General features: G+C 39.2%; 2 protein-coding genes across 3 annotated transcripts in view; both read left to right on the top strand.

Annotated features, from left to right (window-relative positions):
• Positions 1–11,953, top strand: part of prkcab (protein kinase C, alpha, b) — a 132,064-nt gene extending 120,111 nt beyond the window's left edge. For both annotated transcript variants that reach the window (XM_084743486.1, XM_084743487.1), the window contains 4 exons: positions 2,062–2,142; positions 3,188–3,295; positions 4,780–4,920; positions 7,889–11,953. In XM_084743486.1, the coding sequence (XP_084599612.1) occupies positions 2,062–2,142; positions 3,188–3,295; positions 4,780–4,920; positions 7,889–8,053 (495 nt within the window). In that variant the 3' untranslated portion in view covers positions 8,054–11,953. The remainder of the gene's footprint in view (positions 1–2,061; positions 2,143–3,187; positions 3,296–4,779; positions 4,921–7,888) is intronic.
• Positions 11,954–13,135: 1,182 nt separating this feature from the next.
• cacng5b (calcium channel, voltage-dependent, gamma subunit 5b) lies at positions 13,136–24,400 on the top strand. The gene is made up of 6 exons (XM_084744040.1): positions 13,136–13,357; positions 17,576–17,829; positions 20,221–20,307; positions 20,918–21,058; positions 21,979–22,124; positions 23,747–24,400. Exons 2-6 carry the CDS (start codon positions 17,634–17,636, stop codon positions 24,005–24,007), a joined length of 831 nt encoding a protein of 276 aa, XP_084600166.1. The 5' UTR covers positions 13,136–13,357; positions 17,576–17,633; the 3' UTR covers positions 24,008–24,400.
• Positions 24,401–25,103: the final 703 nt, after the last annotated feature.

The following is a 25,103-nucleotide window of genomic DNA, read 5'->3' as shown; positions in this document are numbered from 1 at the left end:
ACACTTGAAATCCCACGCCAAAAAAGTCTTTTTTCCCCTGCTCGCAGTTATGACTCTGTCTGATTAGTCTCTTAAAATGGATCTATTGTACATCGTCTCTTTCAGAATAACTGTGACTATTTGAAAATGAAAATTTATTTGAAGTTAATAGTTGCAGTCAAGATTTAGAGTGAATTATAAACATGTAGAAATAAAAGTAGTTTAGAAAAATTGTGTCAACTGTGAAGGCGTCAAATAACTACAGAACAGAACCACAACTAACCAGTTTAATCTGTACTCACAACTCTGTGAGCTTGCAACAGCTTTTACTCAGGTTTTATTAAAGCCAAATCATGTAACTAACCCTCCTGACTTCATGATAACGGTGGCCAGGTCTCCCTTGATAAAGAGATTTTAATCTCAAGGAACTTCCTGGTTAAATAAAGGTTAAATAACCAATGAATGGTACAGGCAACTTTTTAGAGAGCTCTGTATCCTTATTTCTGTTTGGAAAGATGGGACATAGCCAGCCCTCAAAATTAAGGCTGTCCAATTGATTTGGGGACAATAAAGTAGCACCTGGGACATGAAAATATGGTGTTAGTAACAATTCTGGAATGATAAAGAACCTTATTATTGCAAAAATGTTAAAGCAAATTGGTTACGTTGTTGCCTGCAAAATATAAAAACTTTTTTGTTTTCCGGTTGTCTGTCCTTCCCATTCTTGTGAAAATCAAATCTCAGGAACAACATGGTGTAATTTCTTCAGACCTGGCTCAAATGTTCATCTGGACTCAAGGATGAAATTATTAGATTTTTTAAGGTCAAAGGCCAAAAATCATGATAACGATATTATTGCAAAATTTGTAGAAACTTGGGGCAAAAAAACAATACTACTGCTATTGATATGTTTGTTGACAGCAAGATAGAGCAATCAGTTTGTATTCAAGCTTCACTTTAACACTTGATATACTGTATATGAATATATAGTTACAGTACAGTATATAGATGTAGTGGTGGATAAAAGTGTAGACCAAAATACAAATTCAGATGCTTCCACTTACATCTGATCTTTATACTGTATCCTACTCTATCAACAATTCAGAGGAAGTATCAAGCAACTCCCAGCAAATAAAGAAAATTTAGAGTTATGTTTGTCTGTTTGGTAATATGAGTATACTGTATGGACTTCTGTGTGTTTCCACTCCCATCTGTCTGTACTGACTCATGAGGGAGCACAGTGTCTCACAGGTGGTAGCTGAGGGAAGCCCTTACTTCAGGTTTCTCATAGCAAACTTAATTTAATTACATTTTTTTCACCAGATATTAATGCCTTCATAATGACTTCTTGAGCCATCTCTTTGCCTTTTTAATAGCCTCCCTGAGTTAAATTCATGTCTTAATAGCATGAAATCTGTGCTGCTTTGACCTTGGAAGCATTTTGGTTTTAAATCTGAGCAAAATACTAAGAAATAAACTTGCAAACCCATTTGCATCCCAGAATTTTCTGATTAAGTGTTCCAAGAAAGAGATATAAACTCTTGCATGTCATGTGTGGGTGCAGAAAGAAACCCGAGCAACAAATTGTAACTTTGTGAACTGTTTAAATTGCTGCGTTTCTGTGTTTTAAAGGCGAGTGCAGCTGTGATTTAGCTCTTTTGCTTGTGTGTCTGCATGATTATTATTGTGTGTGTGTGTATGTGTGTAGACTGTGTGTGGGAGGGAGGTGTAGGATGGCAAATTGGATGGTTGGAGAAAGCGTCTTTGTTATGGCAGCTCAAAATAGCTGACTGTATTTAATGGTGGTTCATTTGGTTGGAGTTTAGATGAGAGAAATGCTACTGTCAGTGCTACAGTTCACAGTTTCTCTGATATCCATACAGTAGCTCTCCAGGGTTGTAAGTCACACAGCAGCAGTCATCTCTGCCTGCCTGTAGTCAGAATACAGACAAGTTTGAAAATGACTTTGGCGGCAAGAATAAAGACATCTTTTATCATGGAGCCTGTGTAACCACACCTGATGAGGTAGTGTGTGTATGTTCTGATAAAGTTTTGAATCTTTTCCCTTGTTCTCCTTGTCAGATTATAGCATACCAGCCTTATGGAAAATCAGTGGACTGGTGGGCTTATGGAGTTCTTCTGTATGAGATGCTCGCAGGACAGGTAATGTGTTGTTGTTTTGCTGCAACAGTTGTGATCCTTACAGGTTTTTATTTAATAGAACCTTCCTTAGTCCCACTGCTTTTTACTCTGTGCTCCGGTAGCAGTCAGTTTACCCCTCTCCTGTTCCCTCCAGGAAAGGACAGAGATGATGGTTCTGCTGAGAACTAAACTTGCTCAACCGTTATTGAAGCACGGAAAAAAAAGAGGCAGGATTTGGGAAGGGTCCATTATCATTCCTCAATTAGAAATATGTATTTAGTGGTGCATGTCTACAGAGATGTGCTGTAATGCCAGCAATTTCAATAACTGATTTAAGTAATTTATTAAGCAAAACTACAGAACGTTGATAGGTTTCAGCTTCTCAAATGGGAGGATTTTTTGCATTTCCCTGTTTTGTATCTTTGAGTTCTGGATTTTCAGAGTCAAGACGTCACCCTGAGCTGTGGGAAACTGATGGGCATTTCTCTCTTTCTGTATGAATCTAATGAAAGTAATTGCTAGTTGCAGCTCTAATAAATACAGAGAGCACAGCCATATGATGAAGAGAAAAACTATGTACTATCACTATGTACCATGAATGAATTAGAGAACATCGGAAAACTGGTGCAAATAGAAGTTTGTATAAATTTCACTTGTCAGTCATCTTGACTGACGAGTGAAATATTGAGACACTTACAGAAAAGGAAAAGGAAAATTTTAGGTTCCCAGTTTCCAGGCAACAGTTAAGAAGAGGATATTTTTCTTACTGAGGATGGATCACGAATCTTGAATGACTGATCCAAATCACTATTTTGTGCAGTCAAAGTGACCTGCGGTACATACGCCACCCACGAACAACACAAGACCACTAACTAAAATACCTTTAAGTACAAGACAATGATTTAACGCACAGATGTGACGCCCACGTCTGCTCCCACTGCTCAGCTCGCCTTGCTGACTCTGTCACCTCAGCATCTTGTCAGGTTTCACAGAACAACCCTGGAGATCTAAGTTATCATGACACCCCACTTTCACCTTAACTTTGTGACACTGTGTTTTTCTTCAGCCACCGTTTGATGGAGAGGATGAAGACGAGCTATTCCAGTCCATCATGGAGCACAACGTGTCCTACCCTAAGTCCATGTCTAAAGAAGCTGTGTCCATCTGCAAGGGGGTAAGTACCTTTAATTTTACACAGGCATGCCAGCATTTCAACCACAAAGAGTTTTTGTCACTCAGTATGGGTTAAACTCTAAAAACCCTGGATCCTACATTTCCAATAATGCAACTTATTAATGTCTTTCAATTGGATTTTTTATACTGCTTCTCCACTATTAGTGAAACAAAGCAATCAATTTGAAGATGCCTTTTACTCCTAATGTGAAGTAGAGAGATTTATAAAACTCCTGGAGCGTTTCTTTAATCTAAAAATGTTTGCTTTTAAAAATATTCAGTAGTAGTGTAAATTATAAACTGTAAAAAGTTTATTACTTGGAAGAAGATTGCTAAGCCAGCAATTCAAGTCAGATTTTATTTATTGAGCCCAATATTACATAATGTTACTGACTGAGCCAGCATACACAAATACATTCTCTGCATTTTACATTTTTTGTTTGTGTAAAATTTGTTCTTCCTTTTAACTTAAAATGCTTCTGCTTTCTTTCTTTAATGAAATAAAATAAAAATAGCCAGTCATGACCTAAGCCCGTGCAAAATATTGCTTGAATTCATGGATTATGTATGTGCAATTGCAAAAAAAAAACAAAAAAACAAAGCATCAGTCTGTCCCAGCCGATTTTATAGAATAAAATAAAAATCATAAAATAAAATAATTAACCACGTCATTTCACGAAAGATACAGTGCGCAGTATTAAGACGTTTTTTATTCTAATACTGCAATATTGTTACATATCTTCTTACATCCCTAGTCTAAACTAAGGAGCCTAAACTAAACATTTTACACGATGCTCTGGCATCAAAATCTTCCCTCAACACAGTCGAGTCACCAATTTCCATGGCTTTCAAAAACATTTCTTTATTTAGCGGATACCTGTTCCTCTCATACCAGTGCATCACTTTTGAGACGTTGTCATAATGAAACAGCATAATGGTTGTCATGATGATTATTTACCAACAAGGAAATGAGTTTTCAGAGTCAATTTACACACCAGGGGAAGATTCAATTAAGATTCAGGCACAGTCCAAGTCTTTTAATAACATACCCCACCTTCATTTATTATAATATTACACCCTGTAGCTGCATACCGCCACGAAAAATATCATTCATCATCTCAGAGCCGCTGACAGAAGAGATAATCCTGATCCCTCTCATTGTTTGCTTCACATCTCATTTGCAAAAATGATTCATGGTCAAAATTAAAAGTGGCTGCTGAATCAAAAATGGAGTCGGGAAAAGGCAGCATAATTTCCTGTGACTATTTTAAACCTGGATGAGTGAAAACAGCGTAAGTTTCAGTCTGGCTCTGCATAGTGTGATGGTACAATAAGAAGCAAAGATTTAAAAAAAAAGTGGATCCTTGATAGCTTCAGTTTTTACACACCTTCTCTCCTCCTCCTCCTCCTCTCTCTGCTTCACTATTTTTATCTTTTGTCTTCTCTGTTACACCTTCTAATCCCTCCTCTTCTGTTTCTCACCAGCTGATGACCAAGCACCCGTCGAAGCGTCTCGGCTGTGGCCCAGAGGGGGAGAGGGACATCAGGGAGCAGGCCTTCTTCAGACGCATCGACTGGGAGCGCCTGGCAAACAGAGAGATCCAGCCGCCATTTAAACCTAAAGTGGTGAGTGATGACTTGAGTGTGTATGTGTGTTTATCCAGATGTTTACATATGTACAACTGGGCTGCCAAAATTATTTAAGAACATTAAATTGAACATTCAGTCATCCTTTATCATTGTATATTGAATGTTATAGTGATATATGTTGTGATATTGTACATTTTCAACAAAAGTTTACAAAATCACATGGCAGTTTACTGACTAATCCAGCAACTTATACACTTATTTTAATGCAAAGCATGATCTTTTCTTAAACATACCATAGTAGTTTTTTTCCCCTTAATTTGAAAGTCTGCTCGTATTATTTTTATATCATGGCTGCAGAGACCTGCATGTGTAACTGATGCAGGGATACTTGCAGCGTTATAGTTTGAAGCGGAGGGTCACTGAGAGAGAAGTGGATAAATTGATTACCTGGATGGTTATTGTAAAGTCAACAGTAAGGGGCAAGTAAAATGCCTCAACGTTTTGGGCAAGTAGATTTCTGTGATGTTTTTAATACTTTGTAAATGGTAATAAATACTGTGTAGTGCATCTATAAGGATGGCAACTAATATTAATAAAACTTAACAATTGCTTAGTAAATTATTTATAAATCATATATAAACATTATTTAAATGTTAAGCAGTAAAATAACTATTAGATTAAATTAAACTGTTTGTAAAATCAGTTTGCTATTTAAGATGATGATGATGATGCCTAGAATAGAGGGTTAACATTTGTTTATATCCACAACCTTAAGCTCCACTGAGCAACATTTGCTCCGCAGCCCAGAGGTAGAAATGGCCTATATGTGTAAGTTCAGAGTAAACCAGGAGGATATTTCCAGATGCAGAAAGAGACGATGGACGATGACAGAAACTAATGACCATAAAAATATCCTGTCGTGTGTTTTATGTCATGCTCCTGTTTAGTTTTTTTTTTTTGACATTTCTGTGTGCTAAAAATATCAAATCACCAGGAAATGTTTGTGATTCCTGAATGGATTGCTGTTGAAGAATTGAAATACTTCCTTAGAGAGTCATTAAGTGTGTATGAGTGGCTGCGTATTGTACGCCTGTGTTCCCATTCATCTTCCCTCAGTGTAATGGTTTCTATACAACCAGCAGAGCCAGAGGCTGGATCCCAGCTGCAGCCACCAGCCATGCCGTCACTGACACATGCCCTCCACCTCCCGACACGTAAACCTCCTCCTGTCACCACAAAACACTCCTTTTCTGTTTGTGGACCCCTGCGTCCTCCATCCCCTCGTCGCCCACAGCGCCCACAGCAACAGAAGCGCTGCCACAGAGGATTAAAAATAGCTCTCTAAGAGCAGACTTCCCTTTACTTCCACACAAGGGCTGCATTAAATGCAGGGTTACACAGCGGAAGTATCTGTCTCCACTCACATAGGGGGGAGGAAAAAATTGCTAAAAGCGGATCCATCCATTCAGGGGGCTTTGTGTGGCGTATCACAGTTGTGAGCTCGTACACTGCGTCACTAATTGGTCTGAGGGGACTGGCAAAACAAAAGATCCATCTGAGGCTTTATGGCTTGGCTTCTGTAATATTACAGAGCAGCTGAAAAAAAGCTGACATGCTGATACGTCTCCTGAGAAAATGTGTCGCAAACAGCAGGTGCTGAAATCCGCGGTAAACTCCAGATTTGTTTTTGTTGTGCATTACTCATTCTGGAGGAATGTGTCTTGTTTCCTTGTGAAAGTGTCGTGACTGTGCTGATACTGTGCCTGACACGCAGCAATAACCATATATATTCAACTGCTTGAGACACATGACAGCCCCAAGCTGAGCTGCACACTGATGCTGATGACCTCCACTATGGATGCGTAGGGTTAGCTCCTAATCTAATTACAACTTCTGCCCGGCTACACGTCGGGCTTCAACGTTTCCCTGCACCACCTTCCCTCTGGGACTGCTGGGAATCTTTCTAATAAAAGACTGATGAGGAAAACCCTTTTAATCATGACTCCACCATCCTTTTACTGCCAACTAAACCTCTTTTTGTAATGTTTTACATTCCAGTCTGCAAGTTGTGTCAATTCAAAATGTTAATGTTTTGCTATAGAGTCGATTAGATCATCCCCAGAAACTGAATTTAATTCCAACAAGTGACCAGGATCATGATCAAATTCTGACATTTATAACAAACCAAAGTTCATGAAAATCAGTTCAGAATCAAACAAGTTACATTTGATTCTGTAGTGAGGTCTGTATCTCTTATTTTTTTACTAGCAGATCTTGACCACTCCGACATGGTGACCACGTAGACGCATAGTGGGTGCAGCAAAGTTGTTTATGTGGAAAGGCCAGACTTGTTTTAGCCCAGCAGTTGTTGATGACCTGCAGCCCCTACCGGTGTAAAAAAAATGTTCCCCAGAACAGCAAAGTCATAGCCTGCCCAACTTTGACTCTGACTGGCTAGTTCCTGTTGTCTTCATTGGTTTGGGTCATTTAGGTTGAGTAGGTTTAGGCGTGGGGAGTGTGACTGGGTAAAGTTATGCCTTATTCATCCTGGGGAAAAAAAAATCCCTGCACTGCTACACTACTCCATGACTACTGGAGGTCCTGCTCTGTTTTGTCCATATCCGTAAGCTTTCAGAAAACATGCAGAAATACGTGCACCAAGTATACCCTGCTTTATCATCTATTTTACTCTAAATGGGACCATAATTTGCAAAATGAACATCATGCTGTATTAAAGACTTTAAGCTAGCGATTGAGACCATAAACTCATTAGGAAACTGTTTCCTGAGGTCATAAATCCAGTGAGAAGTAGGATCAGTTTTGTATGAAACTATACAACTGAAGTTGTTTTTGCAGCCAGTGGAGGCGCCCCCTTCTGGCCATTAGAAAGAATCCAGGTTTAAGATGCAGTCTGCTGCACACACATGTCCTATTTCATGATCTCTACAGTTTATAATGATGATTCTTCCTACATCTGACTCCTTTTTCCCAAAATCTCTTTCAGTGTGGCAAAGGAGCAGAAAACTTCGACAAGTTCTTCACGCGTACGCAGCCCGTGCTGACCCCTCCTGACCAGCTGGTCATCGCCAACATCGACCAGAGCGAGTTCGCAGGCTTCTCCTACATGAACCCGCAGTTCATCCATCCATCCCTGCACAGCGTGGTATGAGGAGTGAGCAGAGAAACACAGAAGCATGGACTGTCGCTGACTACAGGATCCTTCCAAACTCCCACTCATGTCATCCTCTACAGTATTCTGTCTACTAGTTATCAATTTCTGTGTACAGAAATGACTGAGGAGAGTGGCGCCAAGTGTTAACACGATGTTGGTGGGCGAGGAGGAGAAAGTACAGTACATGGCACTGATATTTTTGCATAATTTTCCCAAAACATCTCATGATTTGTTCTTTATTCTGTATCTGTGTTTTTCTCCAAACCTGCAGCCTTTTTCTCGTGTATGAATGTGTCTATCAGTTACTATCTCATTAGGTATTAAAGATGCAAGATCTTTTCCTTCTCATCCCACTCACGTTGCCCCGTCTTACTACGCAACAAGCTGCAATGCACGACAAGAACGGAACATATTTTTCTGCTCTGTCTCGGCTTTATCTACTTCTGAACCGCTACACGTATATTTTATATTTATATACAAAAAAAAAGAAAAAAAAAGAGGTAGTATACTGTTACTTGAGTGCCAAAGTAGAAGTGGAAAAACAACATTTCTATTCTTGAAGTCCTTGTAATGTTTTTTCCCCTCTGGCTTTCCAAACACACTAAAACCCCTTGAACAGGGATCGTTTGTATCTGTTGTTTTGTAGGACGTGGAACTACACTATATCTAACTCAACTTAGAGAAACAGAAGCACATTATGCTTACAGTTACAAGCTGTCCAGGCCTTTTTCAGTGCAGCGGGTGAGTTCAGGATGAGTTCAGTCTATAGGGTCAGAAAACTGTGGATCAAAAGAGACAGTGTTTTAAAATATAAAGATGCTATTTCCATATGCACAAAGCAGATCTCTGTTGCATGCTTATTTTCTGACTCTGTATGAGCAGTAGACTCTAGGATGCAGTACACGTCTGGTATCATTGTAAAGTTTAGTATTATGATATAAACTATGTTAATATATAATTGTTGTATGTTTTGAGGAGTCTTATTCTGAAGAAAAGTTTCTTATTGTTACAGGAAAAAAGGTTTTGTTCCTGTTTTATGTTCTAGCTAAACTTTTATGTCCAGAGAGATGTCTAAACCTATGGAGGACCTGAGAGGAAAGAGAGGGGAAAATCATTCTGATGGTTCGTTTTCTAAGTCTAATCTAAAATGTTTGTTTTTTGTTCTATTAAACAGAGAGGGAAAAAGTTTTTTCATGATCAGTTTTTTTTCCAAGTTGTCATCTGTGAAAACGGGTGAGGTTTGTTGTTGTAATATTCATTTTTGCCACAAGAAGCTGAAGTGATCCGCTACCAAAGACAGCAGAAGGACAAACAGATGCCAAACATTTTAAGTGAGAAATAGACAATGGAATAATGGAATATTGATGCATATTTGAGTGAACGGACTTCCTGATAATGACTTGTCAATTGACTTGTAGCCCCACCCTAATATTTTACTCTAAATTGGGTCATAATTTACAAAATGAACATTATGCTGTATAGAGGAACTGGACTTGAACCAGTGATTGAGACCATAAACTCATTATGGAAATGTTTACTGAGGTCAGAAATCAAAGGAGAAGTAGGATAACTTTGCCATAAGACTCTACGATCGGACTTCTTTTTGCAACCAGTGAAGTCGCTCCCTGCTGGCCATTAGAAAAAAAATGCTGGTTTAAGGCCTTGGCTTCACTTTTCAGACCTGGAAGTAATTTCTCCATGAGCTCTAAACACAGGGTGCATACTGTGTATTGTATGTTAGCAAGTTATGTAACATTATTGCCACGTCTTTCTTTAGGCTAGAAATGTATTTTAATCGGCACCAAATATTGGCAGCCAACAGAACAAACACAACAAAAAAATAATACTTTTTTTTCCCCTACAAATCATTTTTCTCCAAACTGTTTCACAGATGAAAAATAGTATTTTAAAAGCACAATATGTAAATCCTACCTCTACTGGTCTCTCTCACATTAAAACAGTAAGTAAAGATGCAGCTGACGTATCCTGCATGTCCCATGTTTTCCCAGAAGTTAGGTCAACTGGTTAACAATGGCTGGCAGGAATCACACTGTAACACTGAATACATTCTGCATTTCTCTGCATTTGAAAATTGCTGGAAACATTTGGGATAATGTAAATACACAACGCAACAAAATATATACCCCAGATCTAGCTTTTTTTAGACACTTTGTTGCAGAAATGTTACATAACTCAAAGAACTAAAAAAAATGTCACCTGTTCTGAAGTCATAAATTCAGAAGAGAAAACAATTTAGATCAGACTTAGAAAATGGATTGCCAGTTTTTTTCAACACTTGCCTCTTAAGGCTTCCATACTGAACCCTCTATTGTATGTCAACTGATTTTTCTTTTCTTTTTTTCTTCTTTTTTTTTTTGTAAATATGTTTCAAAGAGATGTTTCAAAAAGAGAAGTTACTTGCAGATTTTATACTAAGAACTGAATGTGCTTTTACTACCGTAGACAGTTTGAACATTTCTATGTTTAGATTACCCCTAAAGAAGAGTATATGAGAACGTTTGTCTGAAACTTTGGTAGCTTTGGTATCAGCAAACCTTGTTATATGTATTTCCACTATTTACCCATTGTTTTCTACTACTCAGTGTCATGGAGAATATGCAGCACCTACTGTGCGTGAAACTGTTGAACCCCCTCTTGCCTTGGTCATCTCAGGGCTGACTTCTTCTGTAATTCATAACCGAGTAATGGTAAATGAGGATTTCAGAGCCCTCGGTGGCTGAAACATGTCTTTTTCCTTTTTGCGTATATTGTGTGCATGCGTGAGGCGAGGCCTGGTCTAAGCATGAGAAAGACCCCTGCATGATACAGAGACCCCCCCCCCCCACCTCTCCTGTGGTGTGGAGCATGGAGTTTCCACAGAATGAGACGAACCCGTCCAACGAGCATCGTGCGCTTTCTCCCACTCGCTGTCATGTATCCCAACCTGTTTAACTAAAAAGCTGAGTTATGAACAGACAAATAACATGTAAAACGCTGCTGTTGGCTTTTTGTTCACTGGTGCCAAACTGAGTCTTTTTGTTTCCAGTCAGGTGTGTGTCCAGCAGTGTTTTTTTTTTATTGAGAGGCACACAAAGCTACAACAGTGAGGCTTCATAAAACTGCCAAATTTAGCAAAGCTATAGCTTTTAACCCCTGAATTGACCCTACTTAAGTCCCGCCCCTTTTTTGCTCTGTGCTTCAATAAAAGTTGAGCAAACTTGGTACCTCACTCAACCTTTTCCCTTTCCTGTAAAAGTGACATATAGGGTCATATCTTGTTAAGTTGATAGCAAAACTCTAGCAAACAAGTTAGCTAATGATTTATGCAGATTAACTAGCTTGTCAGCTAGCGTTTTGCTTACATTAGCGAGTTTAAGATGTGAATATACGTCATTTTTAGAGGTTTCCCAGCAATGTCTTTGCAGCATCTCCAAAATCTGGTTGTCTTTTCAACTCAGACAAGGCACAGCGCATATTTAAGTGCAGAAAACAGGAAAAGGAGAAAGTTGACTGAGGTACCAAGATATCGTAATTGTCACTGGAGCACAAAGTGAAAAGTGGCAGAATTAAGGAAGGGTCAGTTAACATGTAGACTGATGTTGCAGCTGTCACATCTGGACCAAAACGAGATTTAATGTTAAGAAGAGAGAAATGAATGTTTACATGTCTCACATTGAGAATTGAAAAACAACCTTTGGACCCATGACAGAGATAATCAAATGTCAGGCCAGTCAGGGTACAGAACCACTACAAGCTACACTTAAAGCCACAGGGATGTTTGTATGTGTTTCCCTTCACTGCCCCTGCTTTTGTTTACCTGATTCTTCTTGTTCCTCTGTTCATTGTGGTATGATGAATACTGTGTATAAATAAAGTATGAAAAATATTAAGCATTCAGTCTGAAGTGGCTTTTGGTGGTTATATGCAACAACTGTGCGTCCAAAAATGAGTACTGCAGTCCAAATAGTAAGTTGGAGCCAGAGTACGGTATATTAGATAGCTTAAAATCCTGTTTAATACACCATCTGTGATCCCCCTCCCTATGTTTGAGGAAGCTCAGGCAGGCTGCAGGAACACTGCAGGAGTCCAAGACAAGCACAGATTTGATAATGACGAGGACTGTAACTTGATCAGATGTCCATGGCTGTCAGTTGTCTGTCAATGTAAAGCTAACCCTGTTATCCTGAAAACAAAGTCCCACTGCTCTGCCTGCCTTATTGCCTGGCAGACTCTATTAACATTTTGCCCAATTTCACCGCAGTAAACAATAAATTAGTCTTCTCCTTCTAAAAGATTATTCATTATTTCTTATGACTCATAAACAGACACTAAATCATTCAGTGAACACTGCATAAATTTGAACTCTAATCAACGTAAAACAGGCAAACTAAACCACAAGTTACTGACCAGAATATAAATTGCAAAGGACACTGAAGCTGTAACGTTGTCTGAGAAACTAGTATTTCAACTTAGCTTAGCTAACATATAATGGTCATTTTATGATTTATTACGGTAAACAGATTTCTCCTTTAAAGTTTAGATCATTATTTAAGATTTAAACTCAAAGGCACTTTCCAGTTATTTTGGTAAACGCTATGGAAAGATGATAGTTCATCCATGTGGTCTGTGGATTATTTTCAGTAAACAGGTCATGATTTCTGGAAAGAGACATTGCTATTTAGTTTTTCCAAATGTCTTGGAGAGCCCAGACACAAATGTAGCACCGCAGGCAAGAAGAAAAGTGTGCATATTTGGATTTTGAGGTGAACGTCTCTATAAAACAACCTTCTGAAGGTGCCCTCTATGTGTAGAAATCTACAGCTACACACACCTCAAGTTTTCAGCTCATATGAGTCACCTGCAGCACAGGTACTCGAAATAAAACTTATGAAATACATCACCTCAGCAGGCAGCTGTCTCAGCTGAGGGGAGCTGTCCTTGGTCCTGACAAACACACACACACGCACGCACACACACACACACACACACACACACACACACACACACACACACACACACACACACACTGTATTTGCATTCAGCAGCTGAAAGCAGCTCGTCTGACGCGGTTTGTTCAGTTGGTTATAGCTGACGTGCTGCTGCTGCTGCTGCTGCTGCTGCTGCTGCATCGCCTCTCGGTCACTTTACAGTTTCCTGAAGGAATTTGCGAGCAAACCGACGGAGAAACCGACACACAGTCCTTCTTCACCGGCTGCAGGTTTTAAATCCACAACTTTCAGCACGATCTCTGATCCAAGTGCGGGAATCAGAGCGCAGACAGTGGATAGATTACATCAAACAGTAAGTTATGGATCCTTTATTAAGTGTCTGAATGTTATAGTCTCATATTATTTACTTTACATGGCGTGGTTACTACATACGTGTATATAGTAATCTTTTTTGTTTTAAATAAAATGTATTTGTAGTATTTTATTGACATATAAAGCTTCTGTCATAGACGCATGGATGCGCTGGACTCCGCGGTGATTCAGCTTTGACATTGAGTTGTTATGAAAACTACACTTAATAATTTTTATATCGGCTGCGACAAATTACTGCTTAGCCTAATAATTTATATACAAATGTATGACTGATGTTGGAAATTATGTTTCAGTGCAAAGGACAGTAAAATTAGAAAAATTAGGCAATTAAAATTAGATGATAACGTGAGAAAAACAAATAATAATAATAATAATAATAATAATAATAATTCTGCCTGTTTGATAAGTGAAATGTATTTCTGTATTTTTGTATTAATATATTTACTTCACATTTAAAGTTGGCTATGGATTTTTTTTTTTTTTTTTTTTTTTTTTTTTACAGAAGCCTCAACTTGTTGGCATGCAGCGTTATTTACATCTTAGATATCTCCTTGTACAAACATTTGGATCTCCCTCCATACCTCCCCCCACTGCAGACACTTCAGGTTTTTGGGGTTGGACACAAAGCATCTCATTATTGCTCAATAATTTTTCGTTGCTTCAAATGATTCTGCCTCTGCTCTTGAAGTAGTGTGGGAGTCTGATCTGGGCATATCGCTTGCAGAGGAGGAGTGGAATCTGATGTTAAGACATTTCAAAAAAGATGTCCAGAGATCTGAAAACCAGACTCATTTGATTTAAGATCCTGAACGGAGTGTACCAAACACTATCAAAATTATACATGTTTAAACTAAGGTATAGCTATTTATGATGGAAATACAATGGGGAGAGGGTTCTTTGATGTCCATACTATGGGACTGCACTGATATACAAGAACCATAGGTGGGAATTCAAGCCCAGAGATGCATAATTACTTATTATGACTCTCCCTCTAATGCAGCTCAAAGACAGGTGCACACAGTTGCATATGCAGGATTTTACACTCTTAGAAATAAAGGTGCTAACTAGAACCATATAGGGTTCTTCGTCTTGTCCCCCCAGGGGAGAACTCTTTTTGATTCCTGGTAGAACCTTATATAAAGGTTTCACCTGGAACAGGGAACTTAACTAGATAGGGATCAGCAACCTGCGGCTCAGCACATGTGGCTCTTTTGCCCTCCCTCTCCTGTGGCTCCCTGTGACTTTGACAAAAGAAAAAAAAACATATGGAAGTTTTATTTTTGTAATTGTTCTATGCCTTCTTACATTCTCAAATTGTAAAAATGTGAATATTTTGGTGAATTAAGGATTTATTTCAAGCAAACTAGATAATTTTGTTTCTGTTTCTTGTTTTAGTTTGTCATTGATTCTGGATAAAACACTTTGAATATAAAAAGTTTCTTGGTAGCACCCCCCTGCTTGTGTTCTTGTTAGCACCCTTAACAGGATCCTCAGGGGGCTCTTTCCCACCACATAAGCTCAGGTTCTTAAACTAGATCCAATCCAAATTCCTTGGAACCTTGTTGCTATGTAGTTAACCAGCCCATGTTTCCACCAGTTTAAAATGGAATGATGGTAAACAAGGATGTCATCAACAGAGGGCGCCACACAAGCCACAACAGCCAACAGAATACAAAATACCCATTTTGGTTCCCAAGGAAAACCTGCTAATTTTTGGTTCCTGTTGAGAACCAAATTTTTATTCTGTTCCAAACCAGTTTATTTTGGGTGGAAATGCTCAGAATGGTTCAAAATAAGGTGCTTAAATTGGAACGGGTCTGATTCCATGTTGGTGGAAAAGCTTTTAGGTGGAACCATTATACCATAGAAACCACAGGTTCTCTGTAGAACTTCTCATTGGGGTTTCTGTGTGGAAGCTTTAGAGAAGGTTCGACCAGGAACCAGAAAGGGTTCCTTTATGGTTCAGGTTAGCACCTTTATTTCTAAGAGTGGGGGTGACCTTGCTGAGACTGATCTTAAGTGCACATGTGTGGTAATAAAAATATTGATTTATCATTTTAAGATCAGTGCACAAATTTAATAAACAATACAACTAAAACCAGGCCATTCAAATGAGCCTGTCCCTGACAGTGTGTCCTCTAGCAGACTGTCCATAGATCGCTCACATGTGTCCTGAACAGGACCCAAATCATCTCCCTGTCACTGTAGATGATGTCTTACTCTGTGATCAGTCTGCCAAATTCCCACTCTGACTTATGAATGCTTTTATGAATGTCCCACCTTTTCTTCAAGGGCCGTTATCAAGGGATTCTGCTCTGATTCATGGCAGTAAAATGTCAAAAACCCAGTCTTGGATTTCAAATAATGCGAGCATTTGTATTCACAGTAGTAGGCTGCAGCACATTTAATGTCTCTCACTCTAGAGGCTCAAACAGGCTTATTATTGACTTAATTATTCTTTTTGTGTGGCAGGTTGGGCAGAGTTAGCAGAAACATGGACTGAATTAGAATTTATTGTGACTATGAAACTTTGTTGTTGGAGGAGGAGGAGGAGGAGGAAGTCCAGGGATCAAATATTAAAAATAATACTATTTTAAGTGGAAAGTTGCACATTCTGACAATGAGTAAAAAAAAAATGAAACTGAAAATAATACTTGAACACAGTTTAACTGGAAGAGTGTACTCAGAAGAGATCCCGGCCAGAGAACAGATGATGAAGCACCTACTGCAGTGCAACCAGCAGAGATCTGCAAAGTTCAGTGAACACTGACATGAGCTCCACATACGTTGCCCCTAGCTGAAACAAGATTTCAAACTGAAGCAGTTGACCACTTCTGGTCCCTAGCGGCTGGTTAAGAAGAGTGAGAAGTCAGCTGTCAATCATCATTTAAAACAGAGCAGTCAAAATAGAATTACTGCCTCGCAGTTGTATGTCTCCACCAGCCAATCAAGTTATAGTTTACGTCCATGTCCATACTTATATGATGTATGTATGTAGAGAAGACTTCGAAGCAATTCAATATGAAACTTACTTCTATATCAACCTGTAACTTTGAAAGAATTTAATAAAAGGTATCAAGTGTAGTTTGAGGGAAAATTGAAGGTCTTCCTAAACATGTATGATTCCGGTGAACAATTTCCAATGAGAAAGGCAGTTGTCACCACTATTTTTACAGGACTACAGAGGACTGATAGAGAGCTGAACATTATGATGTTACAGTGAAGCTGACCTTTGACCCTTTGGATATAAAATGTCATCACCTCATCAGCTATTTGTGTGTAATTTTGTCATTATTAGCATATAAATTAGCGAGATTTTGACCTTAAAGCTAACTTCATATTTATCGTACAGACATGAGAGTCAATAATCTTGTCTCCTGCCAAAAAAAAAACATATAAACATATCTAAAAAAATATTAACTCATTCCTAACACTTTGACTTTAACTCTTCTTAACACTTTGTTTGTTTGTTTGTTTGTTTGTTTGTCTGTTTGTTTTATGAAATTTTATTGTAGATTGTTACACAGTCTGTGTTTTTTCTTGGTCTGGTGACATCATTTGGAGCCAGAGTCTGCACAGTAGTTCAGCTGTCAATCATGACATGAATCCTCCTTTTTTATAGCATCAAATAACTAATTAACACTAAGCTGATCTGAACTGAAGCTGAATAATTTTGATAAGAACTACCTAAAATGACAGAAACCGTCATTTGGAAAAACTGGATTGAAAATTTGACATGTATTTTGATGTTTTACATTGGCCCATGATTTATGATCTATAATACAGCCAGCCACCGGAGGATGATCACAATGTTTTGGCTTCACTGTTGGTGAGCTGTCATGTTGTCCATTTCTGTATATGTCAATGGTTCAGACCAAAGCAACAGCCAGTCACATATTTCACAACCCTGTTCGTGTTGATTGAGATATAAAGACATGCCATTATTAAAATAAAACAATGAATTTAAAAAGGATAGTTTGCTGCAACTAAATCAAAATGACATGCAATAAACTTTTGTGAAAAGAAGACAGACGAAGGAGAGGACATAAAATAACAATTCATAATAATGCAAATAATGCTTTTATTTTGATTTATTCATATGATTATTTATTTCACAATGTATTTATTTATTTGATTATTCCAGCCTGCTACATTTCAACCAGTAATCTTGCCTTTTTTTTTCTCCTTCCACCTCCAGATTGTTCCTTGGACTTATTTTTAACCACCGACCGCTGGAAGCTCCCCCAGCTGTCACCATGAGCGCGTGCGGCAGGAAGGCCCTGACACTGCTGAGCAGCGTCTTTGCAATCAGCGGCCTGGGGCTGCTGGGAGTGGCAGTCAGCACTGACTACTGGTTGTACCTGGAGGAGGGCGTCATTATGCCTCTGAACCAGAGCACCGACATCAAGACCTCGCTGCACTCTGGACTCTGGAGAGTCTGCTTCCTGGCTGGTTAGTAGTTTCATATTTCTGTGCTCCTGAAATCTGGCCTTTAATCGTCTGTAAATCAGGACTGTGGCACAGATACATGCAATAACGTTACACTCTTAGAAAAGAGGGTTCTTCCTGAGGGAATAAGGTTCTAACCAGAGCTATCTTCTTGGGAGGAACCCTTTTATGAAGGAAGGGTTCTTCAAGGATTGTTGAAATCCTTGTTGAAATTCTAGATGAAATCCTTGAAATATAAATTGGTTTTCAGAACATACTGGTTGGCATATACATAAAATCCTTGGAATATAAAGGTGTTCTCCATAGAATTCTCTGGGTGGGTTCTGGGTGGAACCAAAACTTCACGGATGGGTTCTTTGTAGAGCTTCTTTTCTTTGGCCAAAAAACCTTTTGTGGTTCTAGTTGGTCATTTGTACGTGTCAGTGTGGCAGCAGCAGGGATCTGACTGTGTCACTGCATCCGTTGACACATGATGACATTCACAACTATTTAATCTGTGTGTGTGTGTGTGTGTGTGTGTGTGTGTGTGTGTGTGTGTGCAAATTTAAGAGTGAGAGTGAGAGTGAGAGGAAGAGCAACAAGAGATACATAGAAAGTGTGTCTTTGTGTTTCTTCCTTGTTTGAATCGCATATTATAAAGGAACGGGCATCTAGTGCACAATCCTGACACACACACACACACACACACACACACACACACACACACACACACACACACACACACACACACACACACACACACGCACACACACACAAGACACACGTCTCCAGAGTCAGATGTCATCTTGTCGTGCCACAGAATTAGCTGGTGGATAATTCCACCTGGTGTCTGTATGTGAGTGTGTGTGTGTGTGTGTGTGTGTGTGTGTGTGTGTGTGTGTGTGTGTGTGTGTGTGTGTGTGTGTGTGACACTGAAGTGATAATAATGAGCATGTGATCTAACTCACACTTCTGTTGAAAAGTGATGACAAATGTTAGGAAAATGTGACACCAATGTTTGAAGGAGGGAAATCCATCGTGAATATGTCTATTTAAATCATTTTAGACAAAGGATGTCTTACAATAAAGAAAAATATTAGCCTCATTTGGTAAAATAATCTTTTACGTACATTAGAAATAATATTGTCTATAGCTTATATTCTACATGATGCATGTTATCTGTGTTGGCTCGCCTGCGTAAGTAATGTAGAATAAATTAACAAAGATTTGTTGAGGGAAAAATTTAATTTCATAGCGGTTAGGTTGCCAAGCAACCAGCTGAGACTCCAGGAAATTACTGTTCCTGGACAGCTTTTTGTACAGATTGAATAAATGAGATATAACATGTTAATTAATTCTTTTTCGAGGCTGTTTCCCCATTTATTCTCTTAATGCTAAGCTAAGCTAACAAGCTCCAGCTAATCACAGCAAGAAAGTAAATGAGTGTATTTCCCAAAATGTTAAACTATCTCTTTCGTTTCCTTTACTTCTTTGTGTGTGTGTGTGTGTGTGTGTGTGTGTGTGTGTGTGTGTGTGTGTGTGTGTGTGTGTGTGCACGTGCATGCGTGTGTACATACTAAAGGGATAGTTCACTCAAAAATGAAAATTTAGTCATTATCTACTCTTGACTTGGGATTATGCCAGACATGCAGCATGGAGGCATTTTATTCTATTTTGTTTATTTCTTTATTTCTTTATTTTTTCAGTCATTTTTTACATTTGACAGCTGGTCCCTATTTGCACTTCGCTTTAGTTAATGAGCATATTAGATGGATTTTATTGCCTTCAGACAGAACAAGGTTAGTTCTTTCTTTCCCCTGTTTCTGGTTTTTATGCTAAGCTAAGATAACCACCATAGTTACTGTACAGACAAAAGAGTGGTACCAATCTTTTTATTTTTTAACTTTTAGCCTTGCCTGACCTCCACACCAACCTACAGACATGCTCCCAATTCCCTCTTCAGCTCCACAGGATACATACCTGCCCTTTAGCCATTCTTACCCGCCAGATCATCTATTGTGTGATTTCAGCCGTAGAGCTTAAGCTTTTCTTTGTCTATTTGCTCCTGTCTGCCCTGTAGTGACCCCTGCCCTGTCTTTTTGGACAGCGCTACCTTTGTGATTCCTCCGTTTTTTTTCTCATGTCTCCTCACCTTCACCTTGTCTCAAAGGACATTTGTTTCATACTTGATACATGAGTTTCTGAGACCTCAACAACATTAATATGATCAATACTTTACTGAAAAGTGTTGTACATAATCTGAGACATCTTTATTTAGCTATTTAGTTCATGCATGTTGGATAAGGGTAAGTTGACCAAGGTTTTGTGCGCTCTTAGTTCAGTCAGCTGAACCACAGAGCAAAAGGGACGGGCTTTACAGGGTTAACTAAATGTGGGTGTCTCTTTCTTTGTCAGGTGAAGAGTCTGGTCGCTGCTTTACCATCGCGTACATCATGCCCATGAATGTCCAGCTGACGTCAGAGTCCACAGTAAATGTGCTCAGTGAGTAACAACTGCAACCTCCGACAGCAGCTTCGGGCTTAATACATCATGGTCTCTCCTCGAGGTTATTCATATAAACAGCCGGTGGTGTTTTTATGGCAAAAACTTGTTTTTCAATAGCTTAGGAATCATCAGAATATAGCCAGACAGATGAGTCAGAGGCATTTGAACCCTCATGTTGACGCCCTGCTCCTCTCCAGAATGCTTAATACTTTTTGAAAGACAATTCACCTCACGAGTCCTTCAGTATGTCTCAGTGTCAAGGCTTCACCGGAGGATAAATCCACTCCACTGAGTCAGAGGGATAAGCTCTGATATTGTACTCCATTCACGAACAAATATAGCAAAGGAGCAGCTGACAATCAAGTTTTCATATTTCATCTTTATTTCAAGGTTGATTGATCCCCTTCCTCCCAACAGAACTGTTAAATATGTGTAAACCTGCCAAGTGGGCTATAGATCAACAAACTCTTCCTTAAGTCCACCTTGAAATTAGATTAGAGGCTGTCAGTAAGTATCTTTCTGCAAACATGGTGATCATTACTTTAACGTTATGACTGACATCTTTGCACGTTTTGAGGGTAAAGAACAGCTTTCCTTCTCTCCACAGAGATGATCCGCTCAGCCACTCCGTTCCCTCTGGTCAGCCTCTTCTTCATGTTCATCGGATTTGTCCTCAACAACATTGGACATGTTCGGCCCCACCGCACCATCCTGGCGTTTGTCTCGGGAATCTTCTTCATCCTCTCAGGTACCAGAAATGCAGCCGAATACATTATAAATCTTTCAGGAATGCACAAATAATGACGTGGAAGCAGATATTTCCTCCCTCAGAACATGTTTCATTTTGGGGCCTTTGGGGCAAACACAGGTATGGGCCCTTTACATCACTTGTTTTTCCCCCTTTTTCAATCTTTGAATGAATAAAAAGCCATAGATATAAACTTTTATTTATGGTGGAGTGTTGCAGATGAATTGAGGAGGCTCACAGCTTCAGGGCAGACGCTGCTCAGTATGCAGGTACTTCTGTATCTCTTGCCAGATGGCAGCAGGGTGAACAGGCTGTAGCAGGCATGGATGTTGTCTAGTATCCTCCCACTTCCTCCATTTTTCAGCGCCACAGGGGTAGCTTTACTTCATTTTTCAACAGGTTTTACGCCAAGGCATTATGTTTTGTGAATTTTACATAGGACACTCTACCACTTCTGTCCATACAGGGCCTCTAAAATCAACACAATATGAAAATTCCTTGCAGTAGCTTTAATATTATAGTATTAGCACACAGTATATGTGTAATATTCCAGTGCTATGAACTGCAGTAAGATTAACTCATCAAGAAACAGTTTCTATTTCCAATGCAAAAAAGAATATTTTAAAATATCTAACTTTTTTTCAATTTCTGATTGTTCAATGTCCCCCATTTATAGGGGGTGGTGGTGAGGTTCAGTTAACAAAACTTAGTTTTGTTGAAAATTAAATAGAGAGAGAGAGAGAGAGAGAGAGAGAGAGAGAGAGAGAGAGAGAGAGAGAGAGAGAGAGAGAGAGATGAAAAGAACTGATATAGATAAAAAATAATGGCGTCTCTGTGCACCACTATCAGGTACATTGATTTTCTTCTCTTGTCTTGTTTCTGTCGTTTCCTAGTTTTGAATTAATTTCTCCACCTCTCAGGTCTGGCTCTGGTGGTGGGTCTGGTGCTCTACATCTCCAGTATTAATGATGAAATGCTGAACAGGACGAAGAGCAGTGATGCCTATATTACCTACAAGTATGGCTGGTCCTTTGCCTTTGCTGCCATCTCCTTCCTGCTTACTGAGGTGAGCAATTGACCAGTATGTAATAGTTACAGGGATTTATTGGCAGAATGGTTCATAAATGTAATATAATGTTCATAAGTATATTTGTTTTCATTAGTGTATAATCACCTGAAAATAAGAATCATTGTGTTTTCATTACCTTAGCATGAGCAGTTATATCTACAGAGGGGGCGGGTCTTTTTCAAAAGTCCGCCACGTTGCACCACCATGTTTCTACAGTAGCCAAGAAAGAACAAACCAAACACTGGGTCTACATACAGCCTTTCACATTTTGTGGAGGTTTCACAGCCACCAAGTATTACTTTTGCAGAAAACCACAAATAAGTGGTTATTTATAAACCTTACTTTTTAAAGTGGAAATGCAAAGTCTCACTTAAAGTGACAATTTACCCCAAAATCAAAATGCATATTTTTCCCCTGGCCTGTGGTGCTATTTATCCATCTTCATTATTTTGTTGTGAGCTGCCGCATTTAGGAAATATCGTCTGAAGAGATGTCTGCCTTCTCTTCGGTATAATGGGACTAAATGGCACTCAGCTTCTGGTGCTCAAAGCAGTGAAAAAAAAATCAAAACCAGTGTCTCTTTCCTACTTTCTTTTCTCCTAGAAAGAAAGTAGTTTTCTACATGAAACTGCTCACAGCAAGGTCTGCGTATTTAAGTTTCCATTACAGTGTTAGAGTCCATGTTAATAGTTATATCTGCAGTCTAAAGCAGTCAGAACAACTGTCTTGCCAAGGCTACTTATATGATGCATTTAAGAGATTTTAGAGATGCTTCTTCACATTTCTGACAATGTCAACAAGAACTGATATTAAGAGCTTTGTAAAGAGATGTTATGGCGGGGCTGTTGTACTGAAGTGCATTAGATTGTACATGGACTGTGAGTGTAGTATAGTGTCAAGTGAGTGTTCACTGCCATCCAGTGGTCAGAGGGGAGAACTGCACCAACTTTAATATCACTATAACCAGGGTTGGGGTCAGATTACTTTAAAATGTACTCAGCTAGTTACATAGCAGTTTTGGTAATTAGCAACACAAAACTTTTCAACCTACACAGTAACCAAAACAAGATGTTCATTGTTCAAACTGATTGACATTATTGTTTTTTGTAAATATACACTCATGCTGAATTTGATGCCTGCATGGGGCCTTCACAGATGAAGCATTTAGTCATGAGCACTAAACACTACCATACCCCATATGTTTCTGGATGTTGTTGATAAATGACTTCACTTTGATCGGTAGAGTCTAAGAGCAGCAAACTGGGTTTAGTGACAACAGTTTTACAAAGTGTCCCTGAGCTCATGTAGTGCCCTTTATGTAATTATGTAGGTTTTCATTGCACTGCAGCCTGAGGCATCAAAGGTCACAGGCATTCAGTGTTGGTTTTCAGCCTCCCCCTTACGTACAGAGATTTCTCTGGATTCTGTGAATCTTTTAATGATATTATTGATTGTGTGAAATCCCTAAATTCCTTGCAGTTTTGTGTTGTAAAAAACTGTTGGACAACGCAGTTTTTCATCCATCCATGAATTACTGATCTTTTTGAGGATGCCCCTTTCATACCCAATTATATCCGTTGGTTTCATTGCGGTCTAATGTGTCCCTCTATACACTGTAGAGTGCAGGCGTCATGTCCGTTTACCTGTTCATGAAGCGCTACACAGCAGAGGAGATCTACCAGCCTCGTCACCCCAGCTTCTACCGCCCTCGCCTCAGCAACTGCTCCGACCACTCGGGCCAGTTCCTCCACCCAGAGGCCTGGTCGCGTGGGCGAAGTCCCTCCGACATCTCGAGTGAAGCTTCACTCCAGATGAGCGCCAGCTACCCCGCCCTCCTCAAATGCCCTGACTACGATCAGGTCTCTTCTTCACCCTGCTGAGGGGTTCGTCATCACAACAGAGGCCACCAAAGGGTGACTAAAGGGTTGGTGAATGATCACATAGGGTCACAAGATCTAGTGAGGACAGTTTTCTTTTAAGGAAAAGATAAAACTTAGATATTTAACTGTGAGTTTGATGTTTTTCAGGGAGAAATGTGTGCAGCTTTGACTGTGGCCTGAGGACTTTAGAAATGTCATTCTGAGCCACTTGTGACTTCAAAGGGTCAGAGATGCTTTTTGAGAATTCGTTGTTGTAGCAGAATCTGCATTTTCAACAGGTAGAGACAAAGTCTGCAGGTTTTAGAGGGAAAACTATGTCATTCTATCTGCAAAAGTCTCAGAAAGTGACAATCTGGTAAAGAGTAGATTACCTTTGAATTTGACTGAAATGGGTTTAATTATATCTGTGCATTTTACACTCCAGTGCCTCATAGCTGTTTATTTTACATGAATATCTTGGCTTGCTCATTTTGAAATAAATAAATGTTTCTTGTGCTTTAGGACCTTTTTGTTCTAGCACTTAACTGTGGCGGTGTTGACGCATCACGCACTACTGCAAAAATCCAGCCAAGGAGAACAAAACCTCCTACACTAAACAAAACCGAAACCATTCTCCCAAAGCAAAACCACAGAGAGCAAAGACTGTCACGACTGATGCAATAAAAGGAGGATCCATCAGCACTATTACAGCTATTAAACAACAGGACGGGTCACAGTCCTGGAAGGAAACTGGGTCAAGAAATCCTGACAAGCCTCCTGGAGTGGTTTTGCTTGTTGTTTTGTTCATCACTCAACAAAAATATAAAGCAACTTGACGTGCCATGCCTGAGGAAGTGCTCACTAACACAGATTTTAACAAAGTTGTGAACAAAAATTTAAGAGAAGGAAACTTTTCGCATTCACAGAAGATCTTTTACTTTGACTCATAAAAACTGGGAGCAAAAACAAGTGTTGCATTTCTATTTTTGTTGAGTATATCTAAAGATGCTGTTTTGTCTCTAATATCTCGACTCTGCAGGCAATAAAAGAACTGATGGTCATAAGAGTGAGACACGATGAAAATGAAAACCAGCTAAGATCACAGATTTGTTTCTAC

This window comes from Lutjanus erythropterus, chromosome 19, assembly GCF_056507025.1.
Source record: "Lutjanus erythropterus isolate fLutEry1 chromosome 19, fLutEry1.hap2, whole genome shotgun sequence".
Lineage (NCBI taxonomy): Eukaryota > Metazoa > Chordata > Actinopteri > Lutjaniformes > Lutjanidae > Lutjanus > Lutjanus erythropterus.
The sequence above is the reverse complement of the archived record's forward strand: the minus strand, read 5'-3'. Positions and strand labels throughout refer to the sequence as shown.